Genomic DNA, 23,298 nt, shown 5'->3' with positions numbered 1-23,298 from the left:
AAACAACATACTTAAGTAATGTTTTTGGAGCCACTTTCCCTCCCAGATAAGATCTCAGGCATCTGTCATCTATCTTGCTCCTATCAAGCTAAGGAAGCTGACAGTGTGAAAGAGAAAACCTACTGTAGCTTCCATTTCGTTTGACCTGTAAAGAGAGTCTGCAAAACACCAGAGTTCTAATGTTTCAGGAATGACTATCAATGACAGGCATAAAAAGCATCTACTGGTCACATAATCACATGTATCACCCAATTTTGAAATGAAAGAAATCCCAGTATCCCCAAATTTATCAAAGACTGAGTTACATCAAGCAACATACCTTTGAGATGTTACTAGAGCGGCTCACGGAATGCCCCAAAGCCTTCTCATTCTGAAAGAGCAAGAACAGGATCACTGCAGCAACAAGTCACATGAAAATTCTTAGAAGTTGGCATTAGAAATCAAATTCCATGGAGACAGTCTTACAGCTGGGGTTTTTAAGGATGTTGCTTCTATTGACATCAGTCTGATTTACAATAATCACTAATTGCTTTGTCTGTTTAACAAGATATTACCTTGCAGAAAATCACACAGGCAATGCATGTACAAACTGACAAATACTAAAACAGTTATTTATTTTCTCTGAGGGTAGGGTAAAGGCCTTTACTCAGATGGCATCTATTTTGGAAAGGATACTGCTCATTAGCATGAAGACCTGCTTCATCTACCTTTAAAGACAAACATCCAACCACTAAAGCTGAAAGCCCTTGCTTAGTGAAAAACAAAAATATCACAGTGATGTTTAGAAATAGTTGCGAATAACCACATACATGTCACTTCAGGATACATGGCAGAATTACTGAGGAACTTCCTTTTAATACAGAACTTGGAATTAAACTGGAAATATCATACAAGATGCAATTGTGGAAGTTGCAATTCTCAAAACTGAGCTTAGTGATGACTGCATCTGTTATTCACCGTTCAGTGTGCAGAGCCTGACACATCAGGATGACAATCTTATCTCCTTCAAAAATTAACCGTAGGTTTCAGCAAGATATTTCATCCTTTAAGGATACCTGATTTCTGAACATCAGTTTACTGTACCTGTAACTGGACACAGCTGCTTCACTTGGAACAGCCTAGAAATTGCTTTGCAAAAACTTTTCTGAATAAAATCCAAGGAAAAATAGTTTTTCCTAAACAAGCACTACAAACAGAGCAAGTCATAACATTCAGTTACAGATCTATATTCCTCTAAGTTTGTAAAGCTGGGATGCAATAGGTTTGAAATTTAAACCCTCTGACAAAAAGACAAAGTTAGTACTTTTTCCTGTGAGCTCTATGCTGTGTAAGCGGTTCTAGAAGTGCATCTTTTTGCTTGGGATTTTAGGAAACTCTTTCACATTTATTCCTGAAGAGAATTAAACCTAACAGAGACACTTTTGATTGACAGCACTGTCTTCTAGTCTTCTGGATAGTTACTGACATTGAGATCAGAAGCCCTACATCTATAACAAATAGGGACATGAAAATTCCCCATCTGTCAACTGCTGGGGACTAACAGTGAGCTGTTAGTCCCAGGTCAGCACACTGGTTTCAGATCTCCTGCCTATAGTTTGCTACAATTCAAGTGACCCTTCAATGACTAAAGCCCACGTGAAGTCAGCCTGGCTGGCTGAGCATTCAGATGCTACACCCAAACTTCGGACATCTCTGTGTTCCCAGACACTTCTTCTACAGTGGATCCTCCACAGCAACTTCAAACCTTTTGGATGAGAAAAAATAAGCCATAAAAGGCATAAAACTTTAGCATGTGCTTACAAAAGCAGGGTGTCCCATCCTTACACCACCAGCTGCCTCTCAACACAGTCCTGGGCACTCTGTCAATTGACAGATTAAAACTGCATTTCCTTCATTAAAAACATGAGGAAGCAAATACAGTGCTCTGAAATTTCCTGTAGGAATCTGAGTATCTAGAAGACAGTAAAATAGTATTTCTGAAGAAAAGGGGAAAAGTGTTTAGGGAACACCACGTGCTAGTTTTGACTGACTGCCAAAATAAAAAATCAGCAAGTATCAGAATGCCAGATTTGTACACTGCAAGGCTGAGTTTGATTTTTGAGATGACTATGAGCTTTTGTTACATAGTTAACAGTATTCCTGGGAAACAAACAAACACACAAAGACCCTCAAAAATATGGACATAATGCTTATGCACAGACTAACGTTGTACAGGACTACTGCCAGAACCTGTACGGCTAAGAACTGGCTCCAATCATAAGGGACAGCCTAGCTGACTTCATCAAAGGCACTGTAACCAGAGCAACGAGGCAAAAAAAGGTTCATTGACGCTACAGGAGACAGGAGGAAGAAAAAAGGGGGCAGGAGCATGTTCTCAAGCTATGACGAAAAGAGACCAACACAAGCTGGCAAGCACAAAGACTTGCCACTGCCTGTGTGTGAGGTGTGGGGGAAGCAGGCTGTGCTTGGCCTTCCAGGGATGCGTGGGAAGCAGAGCAAGGATACATGCAACAGGGGAAAATGACAGCAGAGAGTGAAACCCTTGGGTGAGAAGTCTCCCTGAAGCAAGACAGGTGACAGTCTCAAATCCAGCCCAAGGTGTCAAAGACGAGGATGAAATTAAACAGAGCAGAGGTTCTTCATGTTAACTCAATGCCCCCTACCAAAACTTCTGTCTAGCTGAAGATGATGTTTGCAAGGGAGTATGACTGAACTTACACAGGCACCTGCATTGAAAAAGATGTGCTAAAATTCAATAAGCACGACAGGCTGGAAGACAAGGCCTGTATTTGCACAACACAGTAGGTGATGCAGAATAAACAGACTTTTAGCTGCTGCCACAGAAACTTGTCTCTCTGCCTCTGCTCCCAGAACTGATTTTATCTGACAGATGCCAGGAGCCTCCAAGAGACAGATGTACATATTATCTTTGTTTGTCTACTGTTGGAAACATACCTATCAGAGGTTTCAGTCAGCAGATGACTGCAAACAACTGGTTGTGTTATTGAAAAAGTGACCATTTTAAAGAAAAATTAGAATCTTGAAAAGTATTTCCATAAGGGCTATAGAATGCATGCACACATACATTTAGGAAGCTGTGATATACCTAATGGACTCCTAAGCACCTAAGTGCTTTTTAACATCTGTTTCTTAGCCACACAAAGCGGGTACATCCATAACATCAACAGGAAATTCACTATTGTAGATTTTAACAGCAGGCACAATTAATGAGGAACAGAAACATTAAACAGATAAAAACTATTTAAAAGGCAAACAAACAAATTCCACTTTTCACTCTATATCCATCACCAGTACATTAATCCTGGGATCTTTTAGAATTATGCACAAATTAACACTGACATGGGAGTGGCAAGACTAAACTTTCATGGTACTATCACTCCCAACAAATAAAAACCTTCAGAGACTATTTCTAGTATGTTCCCAGTGCACAGTAAGACATATTCTGGTTGGTAATCAGAGCTCCAAACAAGCTCTCTTTCCCTCCTGCACTTGAATGAAAGAACAAGACAAAAACAACATCTGCAGGCAAGGACCCTACGATTATCACCAGTTAAAGTAAGTGTCACTCTCCTTTAGCAATTCAGTTTTTCTGGATGGAATAATGGGAAAAATCCTGCCTTTTGAAGGCATCCTCCTCAACTAGAACCATCTGGAAGGTGTTTAAAAAACAAACAAACCCCACCCGGATAGGAAAAAATTACAAGTGCAACTTGTCACCACTCCTGAGCTGTTCACTGGCAGTTGCTGCTCTGAAGTTCCCAGCAGCTAGTGTAGCTCTAGAAAAATGACTGAAAATCAGAAAAATTGCTACCTAGTCCCCTGGACAGGCTTGCTTACAATTGCCAGAATCCTGCTCCCAGCTTTCCTTCCTTTTCTATCTTCCCCTTGAATTTGCTCCCAACTGAGTGACAGAGGTGCCTTCTTCCTTCAGCAGTTGCTTTAGCTCACATCTGCCTTTCTTCAGGGCTCCACACCTTGCCTTCTCCATCTTGCCTGGCTCGTTTTCCCTTCTGCCACTATTCCTCAGCTGCATGACATCTCCCAAGGCCTTTTCAGTTCAGATAGCTAGAAGATGATAACTCCCTTCAGTCCTTCCTTTTGCCTCAGTCTTTCATATATTCAGCATTTCAAGTTCTCTTACCCTTGCATCCCTAGCCCAATGTATCCATTTTCCACTAACCACAAGAGCTACATAACTCACACAGCCAAACCCAGAATTCCCCATGCAACAGTTCCTACCATGAGAGCCACAGCAGCATCAGCAACCAAGAATCCCAAAGAAATACAACTTAAATATCATGGCCAGATGAAAGGTAAACAATGTATCAGTAAAATAATTTGGTTTTGTATTTCCAACATTGGTTTCTAGTCATTAAGGCAGGTAAATGGAAGACAACAGAGGAAGCAGTTTCATAGCTTGTGAAACCACCTTCTGGTTACAACTGTGACTACACACCTAAATCCAGTCCTAAGAATGATTAATGCTAAACACATCTTTTATCTCTGCTCACAGACCTGTAGAAGAAACTGCAAGCCAGATCCCAAGGGGTTAGCAAGATGACTGTTATTCTCTTTCCATCTTGGAAAAGAGGACAGAGGGCACTAGAGGATGGCACTCCTTGGCCCTCAAGACACCAGCGTCTGTGTGTGAACCCAACACAGGCTTGCCTCCTGAAGTCTTAATTCTTTAACACACCAGTGACCTGTTAGGGCACTATATTCCCCATTTTGCAATACAATTTCTGTGTTCCATTATCTTACATGATGTCATGGTTAAGAGCTTCATCTGAAGATAGGCATTGACCATCTAAAATCTCAGTAACAAAGAGCAGAGACTTTTTTTTGAGGACGTTGTTACTGCAACGCCACAGAGAGAGATCCCTACAAGGCAAGTACAAATGTCTCAGCCCAAAAGACACACAAAAACAAACCAGGTCAGACTGGCTAGAGCACTGCCAACTTGTGGTTTTCTACATGGACTCTGAAAGGCATTTTAATTTCATGTTGTGCATTACAACTGTATTTTACAATGACAGATCAAGCATTAGATTGATATCTAGCAAAATCACTTACTGTTATCAACAATTAATGTCAATGAATTTTAGCAAAGTCTTTTGGGTAAATGGTTACTTTACTTAATAAAAAAACTTTGCAGAAGAGAATGAATAAGTAACAACTGCTCTGATTCATACAGCAATTCTCATTCTTAGATCTGATGAGAATTACAGAATGGAACACATAATGGCACTGCTTGAAATGGTGAGGTGCTGAAGTACTGAGTAGCTGATTCATGCAGGGCAAAGCAGCAAATCAGAAGTGAAACTGTTCTGCCATTGAGTCCCACAACCAGAGCACGAATGCATCACTGTTCTATAAACATGCAGTCATACACACCCAGGTATTGTTTCAGGTTTCATGACTGTGTCAAATTTCCTCACAACTTCTTCCAAGAATTTCTGCAAATCTTGCTCTGCAACCCTATACCTGAACAATATATATTAAAAAGAACATAGGCTTTTAGTCTGGGAAGAGGAAATTGCTGCTGATAATAGCAAGTGCATTTAATTGTCTGAAGTAGACAGAAAGAGAGGAAAGAAATGGGAGAACAATTTTGTTTGCAATTATTTCCTTCATCTGTCAAAACCAATGAATTGTTAAGTTACAAAAGCTTTGTCACCACTACATCTTGTCACTGACAGAAGTTGACATTTAATTACTTAAATGAGAATTGGTACTTTGCAACCTGACTATGACCCTAATTTCTTTGCTAGTCACCAGGTCATTGCGGAAGAGCAATAACTATCATCAAGGTTCATCAATGACTTTTGCACACAGATAGAAGAGTAATGAAATTAAGAATAATGCCATAATGCACCTAGTCAAAAAACATTCATGGCATCTATGCTTAGCATCTCTGCTCTGGTGGAGTATTAACTTGAAAATGCTTGTGCAGTGTTTACTTGACATTTGAAAGCAAAAGGGTAACAGAAATCACATCACCTATTTCCTTTTTTTGCTTTTCTGGAGACACAGTATCAATACTGAAATAGGAATCCAAATCATGCCCCTTGGATCTCGTTCAGTATCTTCTGTTACTGGATAATTCCACTTGACTCCTGGCAACCAGCAATCCACGACTAAGTGCACAAAACCAATGTAAGATTTCAGATCTGTCATAAGGGGAAATCCATAGCAAGTTCACTGTGGATAACTCAGAGAGGTCTCTAACTTGTTTATTCATATTCACATTAAGCCACTTCACATAGTGGGAGACAAACTCAGAAAAACAACCTGAAGGCAAAAGATAAGCCTGAAAGTAAAACATAGGAAACTTAACAAGCTTTATTCCAGGCACTGAACTTACAGCTGTGCCTGAAAACATTAGCAACAGAAATAAAACCATGAGCTCATATGGCTCAGAAAAGACTGGCCAACAAAAGGAGAAGACAACAAACAGACCAAATGGCTTCCATGGCAAAGTTCAAGGAACTGAGGAATTCAAAAACAGGCCACAGTCCTTGGGGATTTGGGGAGACAGGTCAAGGAGGCTAGCAGATCACAAACAAGAAATAGAACTGAGAAGAAATTCAAAGAACAAGGCAAACACAGCAGAGTGTAGAAGTTAAACAGGAATCTCTTGCCCGTGTCTGCACCCCAGTGTGGACAGAAGCACCATGAACTCCATCTCCCACCTGCCTGAGGAGCAGCTCTCAGAACTTCCACGGATGTGCAAACTTGTGAGGCACGCAGGTCCCTGTAACAGATACAGTTCCTTGTTGTGCACTGCTCTGTGTCTGGCTTTGCCAGTTTGGTCCTAGGACTACAAGAGACATACAACGCTTGGATTCTTTCTTGACTCCAGCCAGATGGTGGATAAGGTGAGAATAGCATTCTCTTAAAAAAGGCCCTCTTCTCCATGGCTCTGTTCAACACACCATTTTCCTGGGTTTTGCATTGCTTCTCTTTACTTCCAAAGACTCTGCAAAGTGCCTCCTATAATGGATAACCTGCATCTCCAGCTGCTATTTCAAAATGGACATCTGACCTCCATCTCTCTTCCTTAACCATCTGAGCTAGAAGATGATATATATGTTTTCCTCTTGGTGACCAAAGGTTGCCTCACCTGGAAGCACAAATTTTTATTTCTGCACAAGACCATCAGTCTGGTACACTTCACTAAAAACATATCAATTTGCACACTTTTTACACGCATGTGCCCTGGGCCCAATTTCAAACAAAGAAAGTAGACTACAAAGTTTGGCACCCAACATGTTTTACCCATGTTCTTATCTTGCTGTTGCCAGACAACCTGCCTAAAATCGATGCACAACTTTATGTGATGCAACACAAAAAAATGAATCCTTTCCTCAGGGAACAAATAATATGAACTACAAAAGACGTGATCCAAAAATACACACCTTTCTTGATAATGGAAGCAGTACACATTAAGCTTACAGCGAAAATGCCATTTCAAACAATTTTGTGTATTTAACAGCGGGAAGAAAGAGACAGGCGCTGAGGAAGTCTGCAATTATAAACACATTAAAAGGAATAACATTCTATCTTTTACAAAGTAATTGCATTTAATGCAACTGCTGGAATTCTCATGGTACAGTAAACATGTCAATATGCCAAATCAATTGACTATTTTAAACATTCACCGATTAAAAAACCCTCTAGGCAACTGGTAACTTGGAATTACTCAAGCTGCCAGCAGACAAGAGGAAGCCTGCATCCTGGAGAGCTTCTGAGAGGAGCTGGCCTTTTCCTGCGTCTGCAGTGTTTTGGCACCTGCTCCTTGGGCAGGGCAGCAGCTGCAGCTCAGGCCTGACACACGGGTCTGGATCGCTGCCTCTGCTCGTCTAACATGGTCCACAAAGCTGCTTTTACCTCCAACTCATACCACCAAAGTATACTGCTAAAACAGTGAATGAATCTCCTAGCCAAACTTACAAAGGCCTCCTGAATTTAAAACCAGATTCAGAACAACACTAGAAAACTATCTATTGCCCAAAGAAAGCTTGATACTTCAAGTAGTTTCTATATTGCTCAAGGATTTGACCTTCTTTTCCTCCCTTTACATCTTAATGTAACATGATTGCTTACTAACCTATTTCTGACTGCATGGATCATAAGGGCAAACAATGTTCCCTAGAGAAAATAGAGAAATCACTTCCCAAATGATGCTGGGAAAGTGCTCAGGGTATTTTTGTTACCATTTAACATGATATGGCTGAAAGCACATGACAAAAGAACCCTTGAAAGAGCACTTGTAGATATTATACCTATTTAGCAACACCTAATCAGTACAGACCAGTTTGCTTTTTCCTGAAATTTTATCTTTGCATTTTTATTAGTGCAGTCAGCAAAATATTCAGCCTGAAGCATTTCAAACTCAGTGTTGAACGATCACAAAAATTTAAGCAAATGATCAACTAGGGCCTACAGATGCCATTAAACTCACTGAGCCAAATACTGGTTAGAGTGAGATTCTTGTAAGACTCTAAATTGTGATGTTCTAGAGAGTTTTATTCATATTACATTTCTAGCAACACTTGTTTCTAAGTTCAAACAACTCACTACAAATAGTCTATAAGAAAAGCAACATATTCAGCCATCCTTAAAGAAAACACTGTTCTGGGAAAAAAATATTATTCACACCTAAGGGAAAAGGTACTTTTCATTTAAAAGATAGAGCATTTGAACTGCAGAATGAGAATCTTTTAAAGCATAAATGTGCTAATAAAAATTTTTCCTAAATGAGTCTTCAGAGTTCCTGACTAATTATCCAGTAAGTTCCAAACATGTTGACTGACTATATAACACAAAAAATTTAAAGAACATGCATGTGTGAATGCCCACATTTACATACTTTTACACTTTTTAAATTAAAAAAATTCCACTCCCCTGTTCCTTTTAGAAAAAAACCCTACAAAACTAGGAAAAGCACATATGCAGCCATCTACCTTCTCTTTCACCAAAACTCACACCCTCATACCAGAAAGAAAAGGCAAAAAACCCTTGAGATGGAGCAGGCTACCCTCACCAGTAACCCAAGAGCATTTTATACCATTTTGTCAAGAAAGCATAGCTGGTCTCACTCAGGGTCTCACCTGATGCTAGGGGATGCAGCCAACTAGTGTGAGTCCAGAGTGGGCTACCTGGGACTAGGGAGAAGACCACTCCTGGGCACAGCATCATTCATGGGCACCCAGTGGAGTTCTGCACTGGTTGGTGCTGAGAACATTTAAGGGCACTACACTCCTACAGTACAGTGCACAGCAAGAACGTGGTAATGCAGGGCTTTGAAACACCTGGCTGCACCCCCAGCCTCATAAGCCACTGTTAACCACACCCTCCCACAGCCTGGCTCAGCAGGACATTTTCTGCAATTGTCAATTTCAGGGCTTCCTGCAAAAATTCAGAGCTGAAGAAGCCAAGGTATGGTATCTCCTGCTTTTACACGTCTGTCTGACAGGGCCATTCTGTTTGCTCACAGCTGCATGTAAACAACAGTGACTCGAGATGGTCATTTCTCACTGACCAAGAAATCCTATGATTTGCACAGTGCTAGAGGCTGTACAAGTACCCAGGATTTAACACACTCTAAATGTACTTACTGCCATCTGGGCACACTGCTGGCTCAAAGACTCTGACTGAGTCACTACCAACACCCTGACCGGAAGAAAAGTTTTCAGTAGCTACAAGTGGCAGTAATTTACTTACTAATTTACCTTAAGGCATGAGAAACAGAGATGAAAAAATTGCACTAAAAGTCAGCTAGAAAAACATGTTTGCCTTTGCACATGGAAATCTACATTTACTACACAATCAGCTGGGAGAAGCAGGAACACATCTTAAAGAACCCCTGTGCAGGAAGGGACAGCAGTGCAGTGCTCGCACTGTGCAACACTGAAGCCATTGAAGCTGTGTGGCTAAATTAAGCAGGGATGACCCAGCACAGCAGGGTCATCAACCTGCAGGCCAGCACACAGTAAAAGGAAAAGAAAAAAAGAGATTTTTCTTGAGCAGGTGGTGTGAATACAGAGTATGGTGCCTGAAGCTGGAAAGGGGATGCTCCATGTGGGCAGCCTCAAAACCTAAAATTCTAGAAGACAGCAGAAGACTGACTGAGGCAACTGGATGGGAGACTTACAAAAACTACCAGCTGAAGAGAAGAAGCCTTCCAGGAGAGCACTGCCCTTCACCCATTTGGGAAACTCAGCACACACACTGTCTAATAAGGAGGGCTGAGGCTTCTGTCTGTCTGAATCAGCCAAATGCCAGCAGCTGCGTAAGAACTAAATTTACCACTACAGTCCCAGGAACGCCTGCATCTTCTGCTAAAATAAAATCTCTGGGCCATTAGCCTATTGAAACAGAAGCTTTTCCACTTAACTGAAGACATTTACTCATTCTCTTTCTGCAACTCTCATGCTCCAGTTCCAGTGAAATCCTGCTCGGTCTCGGAGTTTTTTATGGAAACACACATGCATCAGCTCAAAAGTACTGATATTATGCAAGCAGTATTAAGCAATTCACTTCTTTGGGTTCCTCTGCCTCACTGACTTATTCCTATGAAACAGAAAAGGAACTGCAGCTGTGGAGTGTGCTGGCTGACCTACTGGGGACAGTGCTGCTTTCCTGCACTGACACAGCATTTTGTAAAGTTTACTTCCCAAGAGGAAAGGGTTATAACTAAGCCTCACTCACATTAAATCTCCTGCTCTTTATTTATCTAAAGCTTTGAGTGAGGACTCTTTTTGTCACAGGAAATTGCATCAAAGTCATCAGGAAAAGTGTATTAACTTATACAAGTTGACTTTTGTCAAATTGTCTTTAAATTGACCCCCACCAAAGATTTTAAAAACTCAGTTTCCATCTTTTCTATGCACACTGCTCTACACATTCATTATCTGCAAAAATCACACTAGCAATCTGTGAAATCTGCAGCTGGTTTAGAAAACAATACATATTAGTAAAACACGTAATTTTGTATTTTTTGAATTAACTTTTAAAACATCACAAAGAACCACTGAATAATTAAAGGCCTTTTTGTATATTTTCTGCAAACATATATAATTATACCTTTAAGGGGGGCTGTTTTCTCTTAGCCTTTACACCTCTAGTTGAGTGAAAAGCTGAAACAATGAAAGAGGGGCTTCACCACTGGTACTAGAATCCAGCAGAGAAGATTCCCTTTGGGGGTAGGAGGTAAAATCCTCAGTTTGCAAACTTTTATACTTGAAGCGTCACACCAACCACATGCCTGCTGATCCTTTTACAACAAAGTTCTGATCCACAACTGAAACTTCTCAGTCCACACACACCCTGCCCCAAAAACCTATTTCTGATTCTTCTTAGTTTTAAAAACACAAAAAATAAAATTACCCCTGAACATAAGTACCATCCTTCCAGTTTGAAATGACTACTCAAGTATCTTCCTGGAGATTGAAGAAAAGTAACTACTTCTTTGGAAATCCATTTTTCTTAAAAGTCAAATCCCAGGCAAGCAATATTCCTTATCTGGATATTAGAAAATGGAAAAAATACTCTCTTAGATCTTAAAGGGGCCCTTCAGAAGGCATCCAGCAAGAAAAAAAAAAAAGCAAAGCATTCTCTAAAAGACAAAACAGATGATTTGGCACAACAAGCACTGTGGGAAAAGGCAGCAGCACAGGGGGAAGGACTAGATGCTGCTGAGCTGCATCTTGCAAGCTGCACTGAGAATGATCAGATAATACCACAGGATAAGGATGCAACCTGCATGAACAACTGGACTGTGCTCTGAAATACAGAGACTTAAATGTACAGAGACTCAAACCAGAACATTGTGGCCCACATTCAGACTCCGCTGTATTTAAAATTCACAGTTTTTGCATTTCAATACAAAGCTACCAAACATGAGTGAGACTGATGTGAATTTGCAAGGAAGAGCTAAGGGTTAGATACATTTAGCATCTTTTGTATTTTAACTCTTTGTTTCCCTTTCACCATTCCTTATACAATATGTGCTTTGTTTTGAGGAAGTCACAAATGTCACTGTGTTTTCACAGGCATCCAGGAGGAAATTCAGAGATGAGATTAAATGATTCCTTAGGTCAGGCAAGACCTGAGACTGGTGAGCTGGAATTCCTGCAACAAAACAAGCATCACGAACAACAGGAATCAACCCAAAGGAAAATGCATTTACAAGTGATCAAAAGGTAACAGCTCACCATGCAGTAATGACAGTTTCCTATTACCCTTACAGTTCAAGTTTTAATAATCTTCCAAACAGGGAGATATTTAAGTATCAGGTCTGGAAAAATTCTGTCTTTGTACCTACTCCCTGTAGGCTTCCCTTGTTTAATGCATAGAAGTGAAGAAAATATCTCATCTCCAGTGAAAAGTTGCTGGGACAAACCTCTTCCAGTCACTTAAAACTCCAAGCTTTAGAATCTCAAAGTTGTGAAATAGGCAGTCTTATCCTGCAGCTAAGAACAAAGTAGCATAACACAGAAATAATAAAAGCAAGTATTCAAAGGAACAAGTGCCCAATTTTCTACAGAGATGCTCAGAAAAGCTGATAGTTTTCTTGAAAGGTTCCTTAATACCATCTGCTGCTAGTACCCAAAATGACAGAAAAAAGAGGATGTAAAACTGGAAGAACCTCTCTTAGTACATTGAAGTATTTGGGTAACACCCACATTATCACTGAAAATCAGGCTGTACTACAGGATTGAAACTCTGGTGCACAGTGCACATGATTTCTTATCTAGCACCTTTCCTCCAAAACAGTATTCTCTCTCCAGAGGAAATACTGCAGTTGTTCAGTGTTGAACAGCACTAGGGAGCAGCTCAAGATAAGAGCAGAACAAGATGATACCTGTAAAAGAGACATGATGAGGCCAGTTTGCAGTTTACAGTCTCTTTCAAAACACACGCCTGGAGTTTGATATCAGTATCCTGAAGCAGGCAAACGTGGCAGTTACTTGGCAGAAGAGAAACCTGAGGCACAAGGAAGTTATGCTGCCCTGGGTGAAATTCACCCCTGTTTGTACTACTGCTGGATGCGGTGCTGCTCCGTGTCACAGCCAGCAGCTGAGTCCTGTTACAGGCACGTGGCTGAGCAGCGTGTGTGGTTTGCACAGGATGAGTTTCATGTACACTGAAACCATGCCAAAGCAAGGAGAACAAGAGTGAGAGCTCTCCCCTCCACTGTTCTTGGTTGTAGAATGTAAATCTCCAAGCTGGATCTTGTCAGGGCATTGATTTTCACATGGAGTCTCAGACTTCAGGATCTGCTTTAAGAGCTGCCCACCACCTGGCAAAACACTGACTACTTCTTAGTAACTGCTTCCTTAAAGTCAGTGATACATTTCATTTCACCCCTGAAACTCTTGTTATTTGTCCCCACCATTTGTAAATTTCATCTCAAATTGTCACTGCACTTCCCTGGCTGTATAATGACTTTAATTCTCTAAGCATGTGGTCCACGAGCATGCAGAAGGTGCTCCACAACGTCCTCATTCCCCATACATGGAAGCAAGGAAACTGAGGGTGATGCAAACTAGTAGATGTTCAAAGATGCCTAATTTGTTGTATTTTGTTTTGGGGTTTTTGTTTGTTTGATTTGTGGCGAAGTTGTGTTTTTGTTTTGTTTGCTTCTTTCTTTTTGCAAGTGAGGCCACACAGCATAAGGAATCTACAAGCTTGTCCAAAAAAGTTAGGCTTCCTCTAGGTGCTTGGATGTGTAAGTTTTTCCAACCTTTGACACACTGAGAAACCCTGCTGCCTGTGCTACCAAGCACATGGGCATAACTGGAGCATAGCAGCATAACTGAAGTAAGAGGATTACATTTCAGGAGGGGCATGTTTTGGTGCAAGACTAGAGGCTTATGGAGATTAAAAACCACTTTGCTTCCCAAAGTGACAGGGTGAAACCAGCAAAGCCCACACATATACACTGCTTATAAGTAAGCATTGCTTCATATCCTTCAGCAGCAGAGATACAGTGAGGAGAACAGCCAAGGAACCAGTGACCACATCAAGGGCATGTTCAGCCACCACCACTGCCCCCAGCACCATCTTAACCCACATCACACCTGCACTTTGTGTCTCCTTGTGCCTTTTCTCATTCTTGACTCTTCTTAAGATGCTGCTCTTCCCATATGAACCTGCCCTTTTCTCCTATCTTTCTGCTGCTATCTATATTGTCTGGATCCTTCCCCACCCCTACAATAACTTGGAAATATTTTTTAATTCAATGCAAGAAACAGAATTTGGGATGTTATACAAAGGAGGATGACTTCCATATGAAGAATCTAGAATGGATATAGTCATCTCCATAAAATCTAATCCTGGGTGCAAAGGGGAACTCCTGTAAGCTTTAGAAAATAGGATTGCAATAATTTTTAAATCCAGACGGATTTTATTTTTCTGCCAGCTAACACTCCTCGGAAGTGGAGCATTAGATTTGGCTTCCAGTTAACATATCCTTCTAACAAATACTTACAGATAGGGTGGTTTTATTCCCTGAAAGATACGGAGTTAATCTCACTATACAAGAGTTACAAATACTGGAGGGACTAGAAGGACTGGAACATTCTGTCTGGATGTAATTAAAAATCAGAATACTGTGACAAATTCAAATGATATTTTCAAGAAAGAAGAGAATTCAGGAGCGGGACTGTGTACTGCTCAGCTATACAACACATGGCAAAAGGCTGGAACTGATTCAGAAATCTTATAATCCAATACAAGAAAAGATAACTACAGCAATCAACAAAAGGCACTAAGAGGAAAGGATATTGGTGTAAAAACGAGAGATTTTAATGGAGAAGAAAGACTCTGAGGCATATTTATGTCAAATGCATTAAATGCATACATAACATATATACATATATATTACAACAAAAAAACCTCACAAACTACATTTTGTTTTCATTTAATGGAAAGAATCTGCACTAGACGGGGTCAAATCAAGGGCTACAATAAGACAAAGAAACCCTCTCAAAAGATAAATCCTTCAAGTGTCACCTCAAATTTAATGACAAGGTAGTTGATTTTATTTGTACCACAGACAACAGCAAAGAAGAAAAGCTAGGCTAACCACTGAGGAATGGCTGAGGAACAAAGAGGTGCACTTTCTGTAGTCAGACCTTCATGGCCTTGGACACTAAACCTTCCCAAAGCTCAGATGAAAAGAATAGGACAGAGTCAGAGATCACCTCTGAAAAGTGCTGACAGGTAAAAGTGGTTCACATCTAAAAATGGTAAAGAAGAAGACAACTTGCAAAAATGCCCGCACTACAATGAGCAGATTCTCTTCCCACTGCTGATCAAGAGCTCATGTTTCCTTCTTGTTAAATTCACACTTCTTGCTATTGCAGATGCTCTGTTTTCATCTCAGATTTGTCTGTGTTCACCCTTCTTTTCCCTTCAGTGAAAAGCATGTTAACATCTTCCCTGGAGTCAGACATGTGAGAAGGCTTCTACTTGTGCTTCTGCAAGTCAAAAGCAGCTGCTACATGGCATGGCAGAAGTGAAAACTCCTCTAGATAAAAAGCAGAAGAGCGAGAAAGGGAAAGGAGGACAGAGCAAGTAATAAGTGATATAATCAGCAATACAACTGAGGAAGAACAAAACAAAATAGATAATCCTCCTTCACCCCTAATTCTTTTGCTTTGTTTTTCTAATAACAGGATATTTCTTACGTTTCTTTTTTGAATTTCAGATGAGAAAGGTCTTCTGACCTGTAGGTCTTCTGATGAGAGACAATTTGCAAAAACCATTAATGTTTTGAAGCATCAAGAAAAACTAGACTGAAGAGCCTGATGCACAAGCTTTTCCATTGCTAGGGGAGAGACTATCAGACAGCAAAGAAGAATGCAGAGCTCCTTTCCAACTGTACCCACCCAAGGAATATTCTTGTCCCTGTTGTACTTTACTTGACTTTGAGATAAACGGGCTGCAGAAATGAGACTGTTGAAACATCCATCCTACACCTGCTGCATCTCAGAAATCCTTTCAAAGAAGAACCTCAGCTCCCACCACTAAGTTCCTTCCAGCTGTCATCTGCCATAATATTATAATTTCGTAGGATACACAGTTTCTTGATCAAAAGACTGAAATAGAAGACAAAAATCTGCATTTGGGCCAGATTATCACTGCATTTACCTAGCTTGATTTTTCAGTGTGAATCTGGCCTCTGTTCTGTTTGTTTTTTTAAAAATATTGCCTTTCTTGAATTATCACATACATTGTCCTAAGCCTGTTCCTCTCCACACAGGACAGCTATGTACTTTATGCCAGGTAACCAGAAGATAGCCTCAATCTTACCACTAAAAGGGCTTTGCTCCAGTACAGCTGAGGGAGGCAGAAGAAAGGTTTCTTGTAATGAGCTACATTTCTCATTATCCATAACACTATTAGGAGGAGTTGCATCCTTTTATTTTTAAACCACACTGTAGATTAAGGCAATCTTACTGAGAAATTGGCTTGATCCTTGGTACCACTCTTCAACTCCTCCTTACATTTAGTACAGCATTTTTGCAGAAGAGAAAATGTCCAATGCCTAATTAAGAGCTTTGATAGGGTTGTAATTTGTTTAAATGCCACAGGTATGTCATGAAAACAATGGTACAAAATGTCAACACAAAACTCCCTGCCTTGCAGAGCCAGTGAAATAAAATCTGCCAATCAAAATAAGCTTTACAGACAGAGATAATTTTTTTCTTTTTTTTTTTTTCTTTTGCCTGTCTACTGTGTGTTTGCCATTTAAATACAGGCATTTTGATAAACCATAAGCCTTCAAAGTACATCTTAGGCTTATCGCTCTCCTACCCTTGCAGCCATTAAGAAAAATAGTGAGAAAATGTCTTTCAATTGTGAAAATGCTTTCATTTGAAAAGCTGATGTGGCAATGATGAGGTATTGTCATCACAATTTGTCACCAAAGTTCACTACTTTAAGGGTGATGAAATACAACAGGGACAGTTATAAAGCACTGTCCCTTAGAAACCAGCAGCTCCCAAGCTTTGTACACAAATCCGTTTCAGAGATGCCAACTGCAGCTAAGCTCATGGTTCTTAATTTAAGAGCTTCTGTCCAAATGTAATAACTATACCAGACTGCAGCACAGATGATCACTAAGGCAACTCCTATTCTGACCCTTAATTGTAACCTGGGAAATGAGAAGCCAACAGAAGACAGGAGACTAATTTCACTTGAAACAAGGGATATTTTGAGGGAGAACAACATGCAGTCAGTATTCGCACAAAGACCAGGGTGAATGCAAGGCCACAATTATGGGAGAGGGAAGTATTAAAGAAAAAGTGAAATAGCAGAAGCAGAGTTCCTGAACAATGCAGACAGAAAACACAGGGATTATTAGTCTAACCAAGATGGCCCAGCCTGGATTTGAAAGTATAGCTGGTGCCTCAAATAGCCTAAGGTATTACATCTGGTTGTTCAAACTAATCTGACCCCTTTGAGACAGACAAATACTTCCTTGGGGAAGAGTGTTGTTACATTTCAAAATCCTAATATTAACTACTGACTGTCAACTGAGATAAAGTAAGTACCCCAGCGAGTCATAAAACACTAATTTTCCATTAGACAGCAAGAGAGAAACTGAAGACAAATAACAGCAACAAAATTAGTACTTAATAGAAACCAGATGGAATGGTAAAAACTGCTCAACTATTAACTTAATATCAAGAGAAAGAAGTAACAGCATGTAGTAACCACAGAATGCCTGAATATGGAGACCAACCAACCAAGTCAGAATAAGGGAGCTTAAATTCATTGGTTCTGAGATTGCTTCCTGTTACACTAGGCTAAGCTGGGAACTTGACATTAAATTAGAAAAAAGGGAAAAAGAGATCCCCAGACCAGAGAAACACAAAAAGCCATGTTAGCAGCATCTCAGCTGCCCAAGAGAATGTGCAGAAACCAGAAATGTTCTTCCCTGGAAGAATATTTTCTCCCAACACTCTCCTGCTACCTCTCTTTTGAACTGCCACACTGTACCACTGAAGAGCTTCAGATTCCCTTTTAAAAATAATAATAATAAAAAAAAAATCATGCATGCCCACAGTCTTTGCTAGGACCTAGTTCAAGCACTGTCTAGGAACGTGCCAGTTCATCATCAAATTGCCAGCTGAAGCATTACTGGATCTAGTACTCAGAACCCAAACTGTTTACCAGCTTTTAAACAATGACAATTCAATTTCCGTGAGCTCTTATACGCCAAAAAAAAAAAAAAATTAAAAAAATCCCCATTGCTCAAGTTTCAAAATGATGAAATTAGCTTAAAATTTATAAAACAAGGGTATGCATCCCCAGTCACAGAAGCTGAGTACACCAAAATACACGATAAAAACAAGTCTGCAGAACTGCCTGGTAACTGCAACCGAGGAAGCAAATCTTAAAAAATACACATTTCAAGCATTACCTAAAATTTGAATAAGATTAAAAAAACCCCACTAAACCTTTATCTACATTACTTTCCTTTCAGTTATGTGCAGGACAGATGCATGGGAATGCTCAGTGCAAAGACCACAAAATTACCATTTCTTTTAACATACTCATTGTTTTGGTATCACTGTTTAGATTTTGCTTTTGAATGTGTTACATCTCAGAAAGAACTAACAGTATGTTTTATTTGTTGAGTTTTTTTTTTTTTCTTTTCTAGAGGGGTGGGGATTATGATTTGGTTTCTTTTCTGGGTTTTGTGTGGTTTTGGTGGTTTGGGGTTGGTTTGGTTTTTTATTTTTTATTTTTTTCTTTAATGGAACTGTAATTCAAGGTGGTTTTTTTCCACCAAATGAGGCTCTCATTCAGAGAGGCAAGGCTGTCCGATGTTATCACCCAGCCAACAGGCTGAAGTCATTGTGTCCTTTGCCAAAAGGCATAATAGAAAAAAAATATGGACAGACAAGGGGGAAGGGTGTGGTGAGGAAATAATCTAAATAGTCTTTTGGCCCTGAATTGCTTAACTGAAGAAATAGGAAAATCACCCCCTTGCAGTGCTCTTCTACATAACCTCGCCTTCTCCAAGCCAATAATATCTCTGGAGTACATATACTATGTTTTTAAGCACTTCTGAACATCTTTACAGTACCCTTCTGGTGTCTGCAGTACATCAAAATAAGAGAACTTGGAAAGAAACAGCACTGGTGGATATGCTTTGCCCAGCTGTAAGATGAAAGGCTTGAGTTGAGCTGTTCGGATTTCCTCACAGCTAGGCTCATAAAGAAAGCACTTGAATGAAAAATTCCTGTCAAGCAGGAGACAAAGTTCAGGGCAAGGGTATTTTAATTCATTTCAAGAAGGGCAGCACCCAATCAGACTTAATAGAGTCTGAAGTGATACTGGCAGAGAGAACTGTTACCTCCTTCAAACCCACTGTGGAACTCTCTTGTGAAAAACTAAATCACTTCAGTGAGAATAAAAGATGACATGAACCTCACAAGTTTTGCTCCTGAGAGAATCAATAGAACTTTACAACATCGGTCTTCAGAGACCTACTTTTCCTTAGCCAATCTGACCCTCTAAAGTTTACTTTCTGAGACCACTGGCAGAAGCATTGATTGTTTGACAGCTTGTTCTTGATTATCTCCGTTTAAGCCACAGAAGGTTCCCACACACTTTGTAACAGCCACCAAGCAAATACATTCAGCAGCACTAAACAGCATTTAGCAGTACCTCGGTGAGCTTGCAGTTAAGATAATAAAGTAGCACCAGGAAAGCTCCCAATCACTGACTTTGTCTTTCATTCAAGTATAGCAGAGAGATCATAGAATCATTAAGGTTGGAAGAGACCTTGAAAATCATCAAGTCCAACCATCCACCTAGCACTAGCACTGTAACCCCTCAACCACTAAATCACATCACCCAGCACCAGACCCACGTGCCTCTTGAACACCTCTGGGGTGGTGACTGCACCACATTCCTGGGCAACCTATTCCAATGCCTGACCACCCCTAACAGTGAAGAAATTTTTTCTCATATTTAATCTCAATCTCCTATCTCATCTTTAGGCCATTTCCTCTTGTCCCCTTCTGCAGGCAGAGCAGAAGAGACCAGTCCCCACTTCACTGTAACCTCCCTTCAGGCAGTTGTAGAGAGCGATGAGGTCTCCCTGGAGCCTCCTCTTCTTGAGTCTAAACAAACCCAGCTGTCTCACCCATTCCTGTAAGACAAGTTTTCTAGACCTTTCGTGAGCCTTGCTATCCTTCTCTGGGCACACTCCAGCACCTCAATGTCCCTTCTGAAGTGAGAGGCCCAGAGCTGAAGGCAGTACTTGAGGTGAGGCCTCACTAGTGCTGAGTACAGGCGGATGATTGCTGCCCGGGTCCTGCTGGCCCCACTATTCTTGATACTGGTCAAGATGCCAATGGCCCTCTTGGCCATCTGGACCCACTGCTGGCTCACATTCATCTGCTGTCAACCAGCACCCCCAATGCTCTTCTGCAAAACAGCTCTCAAGCCACTCCTCCCCCAGCCTGCAGAGCTGCACGGAAAAGGGATGTTGCTAACAAAGAAACATGGATTCCAAGACACCTTACAAAAGAGTATTTTTAGGAAATGCAACCCTAAGACAGAAATGAGTAACTTTAGTAACAAGTGGAAAGAATCTGCGAGTGAAAGCAAGGTATCTAGATGAAGTGAAATTTAACAAAAATTAATCCCAATGTCAAACACACATCAAGTAGAGACATGAAAGGGAAGGAGAGCAAGTCACAAAAAGACATCAAAAACCAGAGGAGGTGGGAAGAACAGCATAATATGAAATTCTCTCTGTTCTTTACAGATTTATGAATGTTAAAGATCATACAGAAAAAGTTTCTTCTTTTTCTTTAATGTGTGTCTTGTTTTTCTCAGTAACTCAATGCAATAGTAACTTTTCAAAGTTTAGCTCTGCTTTAGAAGTTTGACTGAACTGTCTATTAACTATTGCCTAATTTTTGACCTCCTCCAAATGTTCTTCTAAGATCATCATGCAGGGGCATGGTTTCCCCATTGAGGCTGGCTCATTTCTACTGCAGCTGACAGAACTCCTACGCTTCCAAAATCCTTTGTAGTCCTTTGACATAACTCACAGTGAAGGAGTTATATGGCATACAAAGTGTTATTAACAAATACAGAAGATATGACTGAGTAGCTGTAACATTTGTGGTCACGCTGCATATGACAGAGACAATTCTCTGTGAAACCACTTATCACAAAAGCCTTACCTATTTGTGTCATCTTCCAATATATTTGGGAGGCACTATTATATAGGAGATGGTATGCCAACTTTTGACATATCATATAATCATATGCCTCCTTTTTTATGCCTACTCCCTGAGCGCCTCCTGTTGAGCACTTCCACAACGTGCTTTAGTCCAACCTGTTACAGCAGTTCCTATGTTCTCAGCTGTAGCTATGGTTGACAACCGTAATACTTTGGTTATCGTGAGTGTAAGGGGCTCTTCGGGTCTTTGAGTCAGTTCTCTGGATTAACCAGCATTCATGAGATATGCATTTAACGCTGAAGGGTTCAAGAATACATTATTTTCTACTCCTGGACAGGAGATTATTCTCTCCAGAAACTGAATTTAGATCTTAGTAAAAAATCAGCAAATCAGAAAAACAACAATATACGATAGGAAGAGAACAGGAAAAAAAAAAATGCCACTAGGTGCCTCAAATAACTATAGTGCAGAGATGCAGTCAGACAAAAGTATCGCAGGTTGACACTATAAAAATGACAAAATAAAACCAAATTCTCCAAATCCTAGACTGCAATTGTTGCTGTTGCCTCCTTCCTGACCTCCATTTTCTCAGTGCTTTCAAGCTGCCAGCCTTCACTAGCTTCACACAAATTCCTCTAGGAGCACAGGAAAGGCACAGTGGCTAAATCTCTCTGCAGAGTCCAGGGCAGAGGTGGTCTGACTTGGAGAGATTTAACTGGCCTATCCGTATTCATGATTTCATATCTCAGTCCAAGGTCTGAGGTCATCTAGCATCAATAGGCCAACATTTACAAATGGTGTTGAAATGCCTGTTAGCTTTGAGCTTGGATGTTGTGTGTGCCTGCAATCACCTCACTTCAGGATTGTTCTCTAAACACTGCTCAAGATCAAATACATCACCAGACAGATCCAAAGCAATACTGCAATGACTATCATTTATTATTGCAAAACATCAAAATGCTACTTCACCTCCAGTCTGTTCACTTGCTGTTACTTTAATATGAATGCACAAATAAACTGGACCAAACCTGAGCTGTGCCAAGACAGCACGTCACTCAGCCCTTTACCCAAGACTTGCTCAGAGAGAAGCAGCTGCAGCTTGGCACATCTCTGCACTGATGTGCTCATTCAGCTCTTAGACTGGGCTTGTCTGCATTGACAGTCATGTCCTGACTCACTCGAGCTGCAGTCAATTCATGGAGAGGCACATGGCTGCCTGCTATCCCTCTGTCTCCACCTAACCTGACACAGGTCACATCCCGACTGTATTTCTTCCCTTTCTGCAGTCATTCCCAGGAGGGAAGACATGTACAACACCATTTCCATTGTTTCTGCTCAGATATCAGAGCATCCTGCACCTTTTGGACAACGAGATGTGGAAGTCTGGGGAGGTGTGGTGGGGGGAAACAGTCTCTGTCCCTCCTTTTACTGACCCTCCCTTGTCACCAGCGGCCGACACGCCCATGATGAAGTGGCCAAACCCATTACAGCGCTGAGGCTGAAGCATGAGGAGATGAGAGGGCACCTCTCTGCCCCACTCCACCAGACCCAGGTGCAGAGATCTCCAGCCTGGCATGCTGCCATCCTCAAGGAGGTGCAGAGAACCCTCCCTTCTGCAGCCCCACTACTGTTCTCCTCCCGGCCACACCCATGGGAGGAAGGCAGTCACTGTCGTCCCCTGCTGCTGGCAAAGAGGGAGTCTTCCCTGTTTTCTACTACTTTTCCCAAGGACATCACAGATGGATTTAATTTAAATGCTATTACAATACGATGCTGCCTTTATATCACATAACTAATAACTCCTATTCACCGCTTTAGGACCAATATAAGCATACTCTTCATTTCAGTTTATGACATTTCTTGCTGCTGTTAAATAGGGAATATTTTAATTGTATTTCTGAGTCTTCCACTCTAAGTCTTTATATTCCATTACAAAGAGACACTGAGATAGGAGATGAAACTGTTAATGAGTTTTATCAAACAAGTCTCAGCCCTCCTGCTTGCCACAGCCTGAATAGAGGAATGTTACTTCTTCTGGTTTGATTCCAGCTCT

At 40.8% G+C, this 23,298-nt stretch overlaps 1 protein-coding gene across 3 annotated transcripts in view; it reads right to left on the bottom strand.

Annotated features, from left to right (window-relative positions):
- The window catches only part of MARCHF8 (membrane associated ring-CH-type finger 8), an 84,780-nt gene that overhangs the window by 19,435 nt on the left and 42,047 nt on the right, over nucleotides 1-23,298 (bottom strand). For 2 of the 3 annotated variants that reach the window (XM_041461075.1, XM_041461073.1), the window contains exon 3: nucleotides 320-370. The exons of the other annotated variant lie outside the window; for it this stretch is intronic. In XM_041461075.1, coding sequence (XP_041317009.1) covers nucleotides 320-370 — 51 coding nt within the window. The remainder of the gene's footprint in view (nucleotides 1-319; nucleotides 371-23,298) is intronic. 3 annotated transcript variants of the gene reach the window in all.

Source organism: Pyrgilauda ruficollis, unplaced genomic scaffold, assembly GCF_017590135.1.
Source record: "Pyrgilauda ruficollis isolate IOZ18807 unplaced genomic scaffold, ASM1759013v1 scaffold15, whole genome shotgun sequence".
NCBI lineage: Eukaryota > Metazoa > Chordata > Aves > Passeriformes > Passeridae > Pyrgilauda > Pyrgilauda ruficollis.
This window is presented reverse-complemented; position numbering and strand designations above follow the sequence as displayed.